This window comes from Chiloscyllium punctatum, chromosome 9, assembly GCF_047496795.1.
Source record: "Chiloscyllium punctatum isolate Juve2018m chromosome 9, sChiPun1.3, whole genome shotgun sequence".
In the NCBI taxonomy this organism is placed as follows: Eukaryota; Metazoa; Chordata; class Chondrichthyes; order Orectolobiformes; family Hemiscylliidae; genus Chiloscyllium; species Chiloscyllium punctatum.
Window position 1 is genome coordinate 38,058,846 of NC_092747.1, and position 14,091 is coordinate 38,072,936.

The 14,091-nt window shown below is 38.4% G+C and overlaps 1 protein-coding gene across 1 annotated transcript in view; it reads right to left on the reverse strand.

Moving 5' to 3' along the window:
• uspl1 (ubiquitin specific peptidase like 1) overlaps window positions 1–13,960 on the reverse strand; it is a 29,375-nt gene extending 15,415 nt beyond the window's left edge. The window contains exons 1-4 of the mRNA XM_072577262.1: window positions 13,420–13,960; window positions 4,933–5,104; window positions 4,300–4,428; window positions 3,302–3,938 (exon numbers count right to left, since the gene is read on the reverse strand). Coding sequence (XP_072433363.1) covers window positions 3,302–3,938; window positions 4,300–4,428; window positions 4,933–5,058 — 892 coding nt within the window. The 5' untranslated portion in view covers window positions 5,059–5,104; window positions 13,420–13,960. The remainder of the gene's footprint in view (window positions 1–3,301; window positions 3,939–4,299; window positions 4,429–4,932; window positions 5,105–13,419) is intronic.
• Between the last annotated feature and the right edge of the window lie 131 nt (window positions 13,961–14,091).

Here is a 14,091-nt window from a genome sequence, read left to right on the forward strand (position 1 = left end):
CTGCCCAAATCATCAAAGCCTCCAGTAACCCAAGACCTTCTTCCTCACCCAGCCAATCTTTGTGTCAGCTGTATACATACTCATCATCCCTCCCATATTCTCATCTGCATCAATGAAACAGCGTCAAAGAGCATTTGTCATCACAGTGCCCTGCATGGGTTACAGAATAATATAAAAGTCTGAAAGTTGCAAACATTGAGGATGCCAGGAAAATAGTATTTGAAAATGGAGCTTTGGGAATTAGGGAATAAGGTAAATGTTCCAGGTTTGACAAGTGTTCCCTGAAATTTGGGATTAGTGACACATAAAATTGTAGGATTGATGTAAAGTGCCACGAGTAGACTGATTTTTACACAGTACACACATAGCAGATGACAGTAAATCTGCAGCCTGCTTTATATATCTCTCAATTGATTCAGGATCTCCTTTAATGCTAGAGTTGTAGAAATAGGAGCATGAGTAGACCACTCAAGCTTGCTCTGCCATTACAAGCAGGCTGATCCCAATCTTTATAATATATTTCTGCTCCATCTCCATGGCCTCATCAACTTTATTGTCTAGAAATTGATTACCAGCTTAAAGATATTCAGTCACTTTTGTAGTACAAAATTTTGTAAGGTCATCACTCCGGCTGAAGAACTTTCTCCTCAATTCTCCTAGATCGTCTACTCCATATCCCTTGTTCGAGACTGTGATATTCCTCCTGGCTAGGACAAAGAGTTCTTTGTAGGTATGGTAGAAGTTATTAGTTGCTAATCAAAGGGAACATATTCAGCTGTATCTAATATTATAAGATTGTGGAATCTTGGAAAGTTCCAGAGATACTTTAAATCTCAATGGGAAACTGGTCCACAAAAGTAGCACAAAGTGATCCTGTCAATTGACAGCATTAGGTGCAGGATCTGTGATCAGCACTGCTGGAGCACGGAAGGTGTTTTTTGTGAGGGGGTTTCGAAGTCCTGAAAGGTACAAGGATTGTGTAGTGGTACCTTCAGAGAATGAAGCAAGAAAGGTCTCATATCATCTTGGAGAATGTAAGATGCAGAAATTCTGGGAACCTACAATTGGGTTGGGAGGTGTGGCTAACACTCTGAGGCAATGCTTTTCATTTCAGAACATTAAACTCTTCTCCAAGATGTTAAAAATTCCACTAACCTGATTAGTCATTGATTTCAACTAGGTCTATACTATTGAGTGTTTTCATTTAAAAAAAAAAGATTTTACATCAAGTCAAAAAAGGTCTATAGGATATTTTAGCCTACTGTTACCCTTATTCTTGTGATCCACATGGTTTTCATTGCCTTGAAAATTCGCCTGCTTTATAATGTCCTACTTTTGTAACTATCATCATCAAGGAAAGGGTACTAGAAAATTATTACTAAAGTCTGAAAAGCCCTGAATACCTCAAGGGTGTTAATAGAAGATGTATGGTTTTAATTTTACAAAATTCCTTGGATTCTGGTAAGGTTCCATCAGATTGGAAAACAGCAAATAGGGACTGTTTCATTCAACAAAAGTGGATCAGAGAAACAAATAACTATCAATTGGTCAGCCTAAAATGATGGAAATTAGTGAGGAAGTTACAGCACAGTATTAAAGAAGTCTTATTCCAGTAAAAAATCAACACGGCTTTGAGAAAAGGAAATCATGTTTTTTCATTAGAGCTATTTGAGAATGTAAACAAGTGAATAAAGGAGAATGTGTGCATGTGCTGCACTCAGATTTCCTCAAGGCACCTGACATGTTTACGAGCACAATAAGAGCTCACGCTGTACAGGGTCACATTTTTATGGTTAAAGGATTGCTTGATAAACAGGCAGCAGACAGTGAGAATAAATGTATCATCTTCAGGTTCAGAAGCTCTGACATCAGTGGAGTGGAGTACCGTATCAGTGTTGCGACCTCAATTATTTATTAAAGACTTGGATGAAGGAACAAAATGTATGATTGTCTCACTAGCAAACTTAGCATAGGTAGTAAAGCACTTTGTGAACAGAACATAAGGAGTCTGCACAGGCATCTGGACAGGTTAGGTGAGTGGCAAATATTTGCTATTTGAAAAATAATATATGAAAATGCTAACTTGTTCACTTTGGCAGGAAGAACAGAAAAAAAACCACAGAAGGAGAGAAACTGCAAAATTTGTTGGTGCTGACAGAATCCAAGTAGCCTGGTACATGACTCAAAAATGAGTACAGAGGTTCAGGATAAGATAGGCAAACGAAATGTTGTCATTTATTGAAAGCAAATTGAATATAAAAATAGTATGTTTTGCTATAATTATATATAACATTGGAGTGATCACATATGCAGTGTTTGCCTTCCTATTTAAAAAAAAATGCAAATGCATGAGAAGCAATTGAAAGAAGGTTCACTCAACTGATACCATATTTGACAGGATTATTTATGAGGGCAGGTTAGACAGGTTGGGCTACATCCATTTGAGTTTAGAAAAATGAATGAATACCTTATTGAAAGATATAAAAATTCTGAGAGGATTTAACAAGATGGATGCTAAAAAAGATGTCTCTCTTTAAACAGTCTCTCTGAACTCAGACTAAAGGATCAAGTTTAAAACATATTTAACTGCTTTATTTAATTATGTGTTGCCTTGCAATATACCAAGTATCCAGAGTATCACAATGTATATCAAAGTTAGTTTTTTAAATAAACTACCATCATTTTAACTTAAAAAAAAAAAGAGTTGTGCAAACTGTCACTAGCACCAAATTCCTGCAGAGGATCAATCTATCCTATTGTTGCTAGCTACCTGAGTTGGTTACCTAATCTCCTGGGCTTTCTCCAAGATTTAATTTAAGTAATAATAACAATCTAACCTAAGTTCAACCTAATAATCAACTTCTGAATTGGACGATGTTTGCTTCCTGGTCCTATATTTTTACCAAAGCTCGAGCAGGGGTTCTAATTCACAAGCATTTTGACAAGACTCCTTCATCACTACTTTCTCTGAAATAGATACACAAGACAAAATTCTTAAATCACAATCTTCAGTGAAATGAATTGATGGAAATATCTACCTCCAGTCTACATTATTAGTAGTAACAAGAATTTTGTTTGATTTGAAGGGAATGCTTCTCTTTTCCTATAACAAATATGATCAGAGAATTCTTGTGGTATGGGCATGGGATGTAAATTGTAATAGGGTTTTTCTTTGGACAGAATTAGAGTTTAAAATGGTAATAAGTAAGCAACAATACACGGCAGTGGCTCAGATACACAAGGAAATCATAAATATTTAGGCATCATAATGTAATACAGAACACCACGTATCAATTCCTACCTTTGCAATGGCTTTGGCAGTTAGATACCAGTGTGCACGCCTGATCATATTCTGTGTACAGTTTCTTAAATGGAGATTCCATTTCCGTCCCTAGATTGGGCATTAATTTTCTTAGCACTTTCAAATGGACCAAAGCTATCAGTACGCAGTCTAGCCAGCAGAGAGCAGATTTGTTCTTCCACTGAAGAAATAATTGTTCAACCTGTGACTGCAGAACTGGAACTTCCAATTTAGGCTGACCAGAATGTTCAGTTTCAGACGGTGGTTCCTTTCTTTTGCCACATAATTGACCACGTACCCCAAGAATTGTCTTATCAGGGATAACAATGCCATTTCTTTCACTAGAATTAACTGACTTAGGATTGCTCCCATTTTCTGAACAAGGGACAAAACTGTCAATTTTATTTAGGTCAGTTTCAACTGGCTGATATGCAGCTTCCTTGGGTATAATACAAGATCCACTGAAAATGTCTTTATTATTACAATTAGAAGTTTTCTGTCGTTTCACGTTCCGCTTACACAGAGGAACTAGTGCACCTGATCCAGATATGCTCTTCGCAGCTTGAACTGATGATCGAGGCAAGGTAGGTGAAATAAGGATCTCATTCAATGGTTTACATCCCAAAGGAAAGACACACTAGAAAGAAGTTTAAAGTTGTTAAATGCAGAAACATAACAACAAATGCAAATACCATCTGTATGCGTCGAATTTGATTACTTAAAATCTTACTACAAACATATTAAATCACATCTGGAAAACTGGAATGCTTTCCAAACTGCAGATCAATGGCATGGTAACCACATATACGACATATCGACTCTGCTGACAGTGCAGGTAGAATGAATTACTAGGATTGGCTAACAAAAATGTTGAATAACCTCTGAATGTTAACTAATTACTCAAATATTACTAAACATGTTTGAGCAGCTGATAATATGAAAAGCATTTCAGGAGAGATTCCTGAAAACCAACCAATAGAATCTAAAATTTCCAATACCTGTGGACTTTCACAAAGAAGAACAGATTCCTCTAAGCTTATATAGAATCGGCGCAAAGCTTTATTTTCTCCTTTTGCAGCACAGGCAGGACAATATTGCTCTTGAATGAGTGAGGTATTTTCAGAAAACTGCAGAGAAGGAAAAAAGAGCAAGTTACCAGTCATGTATACAATTCCAAGTCTGTTTTAAAAATATTAAAACTGTTTTACACCATCCATCTGTTCATGGCCAGATAGAAACTTAAAATACAATTTCAGGTTGAATTTTCACCTTCAGTACAGAAGATGAAAAGCACACTTAAGGACAGTTTTAAGCTGAACAAATATGAAAAAGAATATTGTTTTTGCCAAGTTTACTTTCATATTCAAGTTTTTGTTGGAGAGTAAAACTCAGTGATTGCAGGTGCATGTTTCAGCACTACTCAGTACTTAGAGGATTACCATGGTAACCATGTTTTCACTTCAGATAAATCTTTCGCCATAGCACTGTGTGCAAGATTTCCGTGTCACTTTGAGTTTAGAATGTTCCACCTTTCTCTCACCTTTTCAAGACAATAGATGCAAAATAATTTGAAAATATAATAAAATTTAGAACTTTGCTCAGTTTAGAGAGGAATAAACAGTTTTACTGACTTTTCCCAAATACCCCACCGTGTGGCTGGAAGATACATTTATATCAGTGCTTGGGCCACTCAGTGGCAAACCAGTCTTGGTCTTCTGTTTATCCGCCATGCTCAGCCAAAGGCTAACCTTTACCATCTCACCGGTGATTTGAAGTATATCATCAGGAACTTGTCAGAATATGCTGTTAAAATAAAAGTTGAAGATGTTGTTAGAGAATATAAAACCTTGATATTTTGCTAATTTGTAGGCATATCAAACTGCAAACTTGCAACATACAGACACCCATTGCTAGCATCATACTGTAAATGCACATTTAGTAAGTTCAAAATTATATGAAGCTTACAATATTTTAAGCAACAATGCCAGATTAAGGTAACTGGTAGCTACTCAGCAAACCAGAGTGCTAAATTGTGATTAATCTTGCTGCTATTTTAAGACGCATAGCTAGATTTTTGCGCAGTCGATAAATGATCTAACCACAGCCTACATCATTACTTTTACTTGCACAAGAGACGTTTGCACAATCTCAATATTGAAATTTTAAAAATTAAACCTTAATGAAGCATTGCACTTAACAGGAGACAGAAAAACTAATTTCTCTGGAATTTAAAAAAAAATCTGATTGCAGAAAATCCACACTGGTGACTACAATTCAGCAAGTAACACATTTAAAAGATATCTGTGAAAATAGCTTTTCAAAATGGAGAAGAAAGCCTCAAATTGGCATGATTTACATTGAAGGAGAAGTAAAATATAAACAGTCTTGCTTCAAAAGGTTAAGTCTGATACCCACCCTGTCTACTGCAATGAAATCCGTGGCTTTCATAACAGAATTGGTGGCCTTTGAAATCAAAATCTTGAACAATTTTGAATAGATTTAAATGTGGGTGCACAGGAACAGAAAACCACAATCCAGTGTTAGCACTTTCTTAATAGCTACAGCATAACTTGCTTCTTCCAAAGAAGATTGGCAAAATTTCTTTAGAATTACTCCTTCACACGAAAGACAGAACACAATAATGTGTAGTAATGTGTAAGCCTGATGAGGTAATTAAATCATAGAATCTCTACAGCGTGCAAGCAGGTCATTTGGCCCATCAAGTCCACACCAACTCTCCGAACAGCATCCACTACCCTATCCCTGCAACCTGCAATTTCCATTGCTAATCCACAAAGCCGACATATCCCTGGACACTATGGGCAATTTAGTATGGCCAATTCATCTAACCTGCACATCTCTGGACTACGGGAGGAAATTGGAGCACATAAAGGAAACCCATGCAGACACAGGGAGAATATGCAAATTCCACACAGATAGTTGCCAGAGGATGGGATTACACTCGGATTCCTGGCACTGTGAGGCAGTGTTAACCAATTGTCAAAAAGTGTTGTTAAATAGGTTATGGTGGGAGAGCAAATAATCACAGAAGTGTCACGCTGCAGGAGGCAACATTTCAGCTAAAAGAGTCTATACTGGCTCTCCAAATAACCATCACAACTTAGTGCAATCCTCCTGCCTTTTCCTCAAACCACAGTTCACTGAGGAGAAACAAACAATCGACCAATGAAATAAAATGAAATTCAATGAACTAAAATTAGTCAGGATTATAATGGAATGAATTCGACTAACAAGTGCGTGCTTGGACATTGGTGGGAACAGGATTAAATGTGATTAAAAAGTCTGACAACATTTGCTGTCTGAGTTCACCAATGCATGAGATACCACAATACCCCTTAATCAATGGAGTCAATGTTTCTAGACACAAGTAGAAAATGTGAGAGGAGTGCAGGAAAGAACAGAGAGGAAGAGAAAAATGAAGAATCTATGAAGAACTGCTTATTTGTTTAAACTTTATTTTTGAATTACTTCTAATTTTGTCCAAAATTTTCTTTATGTGTGCTCAATGAAACTGAAGCCCTGTAAGATCAGGTCAAATGCAGAGTTAAAAGTATTTTTAAATAATGTTATTGTTTATAAAAGGAAATTGATCATGTTAGAATTTTATAAATCACTGATTAGGCTTCAGCAGACATACTGAGAACAAATCAGAGCACCACATATTGAGAAAAATGCAAAAGACTTAGAAAGAATACAACAGAAGTTGACCAGAAGATTTCAAAGGACGAGACACTTACATTAAAAGAGTTAAGTTGCCAGTGTTTGAGCTTTTCTTCTTGGAAAAGCAACAAGTGAGAACAGCATAGAGGTTTTGATATAGAAGATACATAAAACCATTGCTTCACAAAAATGAGTCAACCAGAAATGACTATAAAATAATTTGCAAAAGATACAGAAGTAAGGTGAGGACTTTTTTCAATGAATTGTCTGCAGCCAATATACTCAGTCTGAAACAATGGTGGAAGCCGATTCAATAAGCAAATGGAAGTTGGCCCGGTACTTGATGAAGTACTGACCATGTTGCACATCAAAAGAAAATTGTGGACCTAAGCACGATGGCACTATCAAAGTGCCAATATAAGCATTATTTTGAAACAGTTTGTTCCATACTGCAGGTTTCTAGGATTTTGGTTCTACTGACTTATATGACACCACTGTGAATTTTCCATTTCCCACATCAAACCACATTTAAAATAATAATGAATACAAAACGTGGCACCATATTTCAAAGACTACCAATTGCTTATCACATTTAAAAAGCCCTTCAAAAATATCGATTTTGCCTTATGTTTGTTGTAGACATTTTATACTAGGATACAGTTAGAGTTATTTTTAAAGAAATACTGGCACACTGGTAAAGGCCAATATTTTAAAGAGGGTTTCATTGAAAATCATGAACAAAGCCAATACCATAAAGGGTTCAAATGAAAGGCTGAAAAGAATGCTCTAAAAGATTGATGTTGTAATTTATGCAGGCACTACACATCATTAAGATTGATTTACAACTGTAATTGCAATAACCAAAACTGAGTTTTAAAAATCACTCACCTTGTTTAAGAAATGCAATAATCTGTCATCTGTATCCTAATTCCATCCAATTGCAGTCAGAATACCAAACTGTGCTCCCACTGTTAGGTCAGATATCAAGCAACCACTAATCAACCCAACTTTGTGTGTTTTTTAAAATCATAATGGGTACACTTTTGAGAAAACAAAGTTTTATACCATACAGAAATGCCCAGACAGCACACTGTAAAGAAAAATACACAAAACCTCTCACCAACCTCTACCTGTTATCTCTGGCTCCCTTGATTTGCTGTTATGTCCAACAGGCCTATTCTGAATACTTTAGATCCATACATTGTATTTTAAGATTTTTTAAAAATTAACATCGCTTTCAATTTTTAAAAGTTAAATTTACAGGAGAAGGGCATTCATCCTTAATTGCCCAGAAGACAGTTAAGAGTCAGCCACATTGTTATGGGCCTGAAATCACTTTTAGTCCAGACAAGGTTGGCAGTTTCCTTCCCTCAAGGGTATTAGTGGATCAGATAGTTTTTTCCCCCAATAATCGACAATGATTTCATGGTCATCGCTGGACTCTTAATTCCAGATTTTTATTGAATTCAAATTCCACCATGGTGAGATTTGAACCTTGATCCCCAGAAAATTACCTGGGTCTCTGGATTAACAGTCCAGCGATAATACCACTAGGTCGTTGCCTATCCCATATTTAAAATTATTTTAGATGAACTAGAAAGAGGCTGGCTGTTGATCTACTTTATATGAAAGATTTGTCATTTTTAAAATTTGAAATTTTTCTTACTTTGCCCTGGGGAAGGTTCTTCCACCAGTAGGAAGCATGATCTGAAGTCACAGATTTAATAAACATTATTAATGCTGTTCAGGAAATCAGTCCTTGTTGCAGGGTTCCAAATTTAAGATAGAAAACAATAATTCAGACAAACCACTGGTCCGCTTTATCAAAGCATGACCCTGACCCTGCTCTAAAAATTTGCTGTAAAGACCTGACTGTTTGTAAACTAGTTAATATATACCTCATTTTTTTAAATTATTGTTGCCTTGCTTAACTACTTTGCAGTTATAAAGAATGAAGACATTAAAATTACATGCATTGAAAGAAGATACCACAATTTCTATATATTTCAATTGGCCATAATATCACAAAGTGTTACCATACAACATACAGCAAAGTCAGCAAAAATAAATTTCAATGGGCAATACACTCCTGAACACATATACATGCTCCCATCACACCACAAGAAAGTGAACTAAAATTTAGCAGCACAGGATTTTTCAACAGTGAAACCATTTTAATCAAAAAAACATTTTTTAAAAAACCTGGGCGAGTTCTATACTTCAGGACACCAATGCTTATGAGACAATTGTTCTGAGCAGAACAAATGAACTGTTCAAGTTGGTAATCAGAATTAGACTTCCCATGATCCTCTGCTTTAAAGGTAGTAAATATCAACAGACAGCAGTCGTGTAGAATACAACATGGGAAAGGAGATTAAACATATACAATGTTGTCATTGAATTCAAAAGACGGCCAGTCTTTGGGCACTGCAAATAAATTTCTTGCAAGTCCATATCCCAGAGCTGCTTATGATGCAGAAAGCGGCCATTTGGCCAATCATGTCTGCACCAGAATGCTTGCTGGATAAACATCTGCAGGTTACATTTGTACAGTATACTAAATGATTAAATACAATGGTATTAATTAGAAATCAGAAATTGGCAAATAATAGATCCTGAACTGTTTATATAGATAAGAAAAAATAATTTTTTAAACTTTTGTTTTCAAGGATTAATAGATTAAAAATAGAAAAAAAATGTTTGTATGAGACACAAATATACAAATACAAAAAATCCAGATAACGCTAAACCTTGTAGTTAGGCTTTTTTAGACTGATGATCATACCTCAGCCATAAGATCCAAGAACTCACATTCAATTATGATCCATGCTGAAATTACCAAAATCAGCAAATTATTAGGAAGGTGATTGGGATGACATTTTATTGCAATGCAAACGGAATATACAAGTAGGGATGCTTTGCAACAGTTGTGGAGAGCACTTATGAGGCCATATCTGGAATACCGTATATAGTTTTGGTTTCCTTGTTTTAAGGAAAAAAAAGTTAGTGGTGTCAGAAATAGTTCCAAGAAGGTTTATTTGATTGATATTGGGATTGGGGATTATCTTATAAAGAAAAGTTGTATTCGCTGGGCTTATGTTCATAGGAGCTCAGAAGAAACACAGACAATTTTCTTGAAATGCAAGATCCTAAGAGGATCTCACAGGGTTGATGTTGAAAGAATATTTCACCTGTGGGAGAAATGAGAACTAGGAAAATTGTTTAAGTATGGGATTTACCATTTAAAATGGAGACAAGATGCAACTTTTTCTCTCAGACATTGACAGTCAATAGAACGTTCTTTCACCAAAGAGCAGATACAGGGTCATTTGAATACTTTCAAGGCAGAGGTAGATATTATTCTTGACAAACAAGAGAGTCAATAGTTATCAGGGCTAAACAGGCATGTGGAGTTCAGGCCACAATTAGATTAGTGGTGATGAGACAAGGGGTAAAACTTCTACTACTATCAATTCAAATGTTCGAACTGGGTGGCACCATTAAATATAAAACTGAAAAAAAAGGGTAGAAACAATAATTACTTACCATGTATCATTTGCTATCTAGTGAGACACAGTGGAAAATTCCACATGTAAATCAGCACTGGGCTGTTAGTTGTGATGACCTCATGGTCCCTGAATCTCAATGGTTAGGTTCATACAATTAGATGACATAGGTAAAATAAATAAAAAGGGAGGCATGCAGGGGACTCCTTGGTATTCACATCCATGATGTACATGCATTTGGAAAAGCAAAGACTGATTAGGGATAGTTCAACATGGCTTTGTGTGTAGGAAATAATGTCTCGCTAATTGATTTGAGTTTTTTTCAGGAGTAATTAAGAGGATTGATGAGGGGAGAGCAGACGTGATCTATATGGACTTCAGTAAGGCATTCAACAGGGATCCTCATAGTAGACTGGTTAGCAAGGCTAGATCACATGGAATACAGGGAAAGTTAGTCATTTAGATACAGAACTGGCTTGTAGGTAGAATACAGAGGGTGGTGGTGGAGGGTCGCTTTTCAGACTGGAGGCCTGTGACCAGTAGTGCGTCATAAGGATCGGTGCTGGGTCCACTGCTTTTCATCATTTATATAAATGATTTGGATGTGAACATAGGAGGTATAGTTAGTAAATTTGCAGTTGACACCAAAATTGGAAATGTCACGGACAGCAAAGGAAGGTACCTCAGAGTATAGTGGGATCTTGATCAGATGGGCCAATGGGCAAAGAAGCGGCAGATGGGGTTTAATTTGGATAAATTTGAGGTGCTGCATTTTGGAAAGGCAAATCAGGGCAAGACTTAATCGAAAGGTCCTGGGGAGCGTTGTGGGTTCATTGTTCCTTGAAGGTGGAGGTGCAGGTAGATAAGATAGTGAAGGCGACATTTAGTATGCTTTCCTTTATTGTCAGAGCATCGAATATAGGAGTTGGGAGGTCATGTTGCAGCTGTACAGGACATTGATTAGGCCATTTTTGGAACAGTGTGCGCAATTCTAGTTTCCCTCCTGTAGGAAGGATGTTGTGAAACTTGAAAGGGTTCAGAAAAGATTTACGAGGACGTTGCCAGGTTTGGAAGATTTGAACTATAGGGAGAGGCTGGAGCTATTTTCCCTGGAGCATCAGATGCTGAGGGGTGACCTTGTAGAGGTTTAGAAAATCATGAGGGGCATGGATATGGTAAGCAGACAGAGTCTTTTCCCTGTTGTGGGGAGTCCAAAACTAGAGGGCATAGGTTTAGGGGGACAGGGGAAGATTTAAAAGAGACGTAGGGGCAACTTTTTCATGCAAAGGGTTGTGCATGTATGGAATGCACTGCCGGAGGAAGTTGTGGAGGCTGGTGCAATTACAACATTTAAAAAGGGTATATGAATAGGAAGGGTTTGGAGCGCTGTAAGCCAACTGTTGGTGAATAGGTCTAGATTACTTTAGGATATCTGGTCAGCACAAGTCAAGTTGGACTGAGGGGTCTGTTTCCGTGCTGTACATCTCTATGACTGTACGGTGATCAAAGCTTTGACATATTGCGAATGCAAAGGAGAATAATGATAAACTTCAAAAGGACACAGATCAGCTGGTGGAACAAAAGATATATGGCAGATGATTTTTTTAAAAATCCATTCATGGGACATGGGTTTCATTGGCTGTGCCAGCAGTTTTTACATTCCTAATTGCTCCAGCGAAGGTAGTGGTGAGCTCTCCTCTTGAACTACTGCAGTCCATTTAGTGTAGATACATTCAAAATGTTATCAACTTTGACCCAGCAAAAGTGAAGAAATGGTGGTATACAATTCCAATTAAGGATGGAATGCGATTTGGAGGTGAACTTGCAGGTAATGGTGTTCCCAAGTACCTGCTGCCTTTCTCGGTGGAGATGACATCATGGGTTAAAAAGGCACTGTATAAGGTGCCTAATCAATTTCTCGTGCGCATCTTTTAAATAGTACACACTTCTGCACTGTTGGTGATGGTGGAAATGATTGTAGATGTGATGCCAACCATGTGGGACAATTTGTCCTGGATAGTGTCTTCCACCATTCCCAACGAAGTGCTTTTGCCTGAAACATCAATTTGCCTGCTCCTCGGATGCTGCCTGACCTGTTGTGCTTTTCCAGCACCACTCTGACCTAAACTCTGGTTTCCAGCATCTGCAGTCCTCACTTTTGCCTAGTCTTCCACCATAGTCTTGACTTGTATCTTGTAGATGGTGGACAGGCTTTGGGAAGCCAGAATAATGCAAGATTCCTAGCCTCTGACCTGCTCTAACCACAGTATTTAAATGGCTTGTCATTTCAGCTTCTAATCAATGCTTACCTGCAGGACATTGATAGTGGGTGACTGAGCAATAGTAACACCATAATAATTAGGCTTTTGGTTAGCTTCTCTTTTACTGAATATAGTCATTGCCTGGCACTTCTGTAGCACATATACTACTTGCCACTTGTTAGCCCAAGCTTGGATAGAGTCCATCTACATTGTAGATGATATGAAAGTATGGTTTTAAAAGGGAGAGCAGGAGCAGAAGGACATAGGAGTTTATGTGCACAGTCATTGACCCCATCAGGGTAGTTCAGCAAAGCAGTTAATAAAGCAGATCAGACCTGGGCTTCATTAAGAACCATTGTGCTGGAATCACAATGATTCTAGAGTAAAATTCCAGGGACAAAGAAATTCAGTTCGAAGGATACGTTTGGTATTCATCTCAAGAGAAACTTTATTATTAGTATGATGGAGCTCTTTGTGAAGGGCCAATAAAGACAAAATGGGGAGATTGCGAGTACATTGGTTGGAGTCTACTAGGCACAGATTCGAGGTGGTTGGCAAAAGAATCAACGAGGAAAAATATTTTACTTTACAATGAGTGATTACGATCTGGACTGAAGAGTGCTGTGGAAACAGATTCAATCAATCAACCTCTTCAAATCAGAACAATTACCTGAAGGAAATTAGGGGAAAAGGCAGAAACATGACCCTCGGCGAGAGGTTTCCACGAAGAACTGGCACGAACTTCAGGGTCTCAATGAACTCCTCCTGTACAGTGATCATTCTCTGTGTCCCAGCTGGAAATGTCGACAGGCCACAGAGCGGAGCAGCGGTCCAATGAAATAATTCCGATCATTTAAACGGGAAGGTGTTCGGTGGGAGGAAGACGAGATCTGCGAATAGAGTGAAAGAATTCCCAAAGCTGGGCAAACACCTCAGGAACGGTGGATACGCCACAGGGCCTGGGCTTCAGCTCAGAAGGCGGCGGCCCGGGAGACTGACCGTGTGTGGCGGCGGAGGAGGAACGTGGGGTGGGCGGGGTGCAGACGGTGCCTCACATGAGCCGAGCCCACGCTCCCCCCTCCATTAACCGAGCCTCTTCTAACCAGGCCGAGCGGGCGTCAGAGCTGCAAACACATGGGAGGCTTCACGTGAAACCGGCGCTAACCTCAGGAGCAGTCGCCTTTCTCCCTCCTCCTTATGGGTCGGGGGGGGGAGGGGCCTGCCGCTCGTGCCCGGTCTCGCGAGCCGCTGTTCCAACCGCTCCCGCCTCTCCACCAACGTCTCCTCAACGCTTTCCGCCGGCCACTTCCGGTCCGACTGCAACCCCGCTCAGGATCGAAGG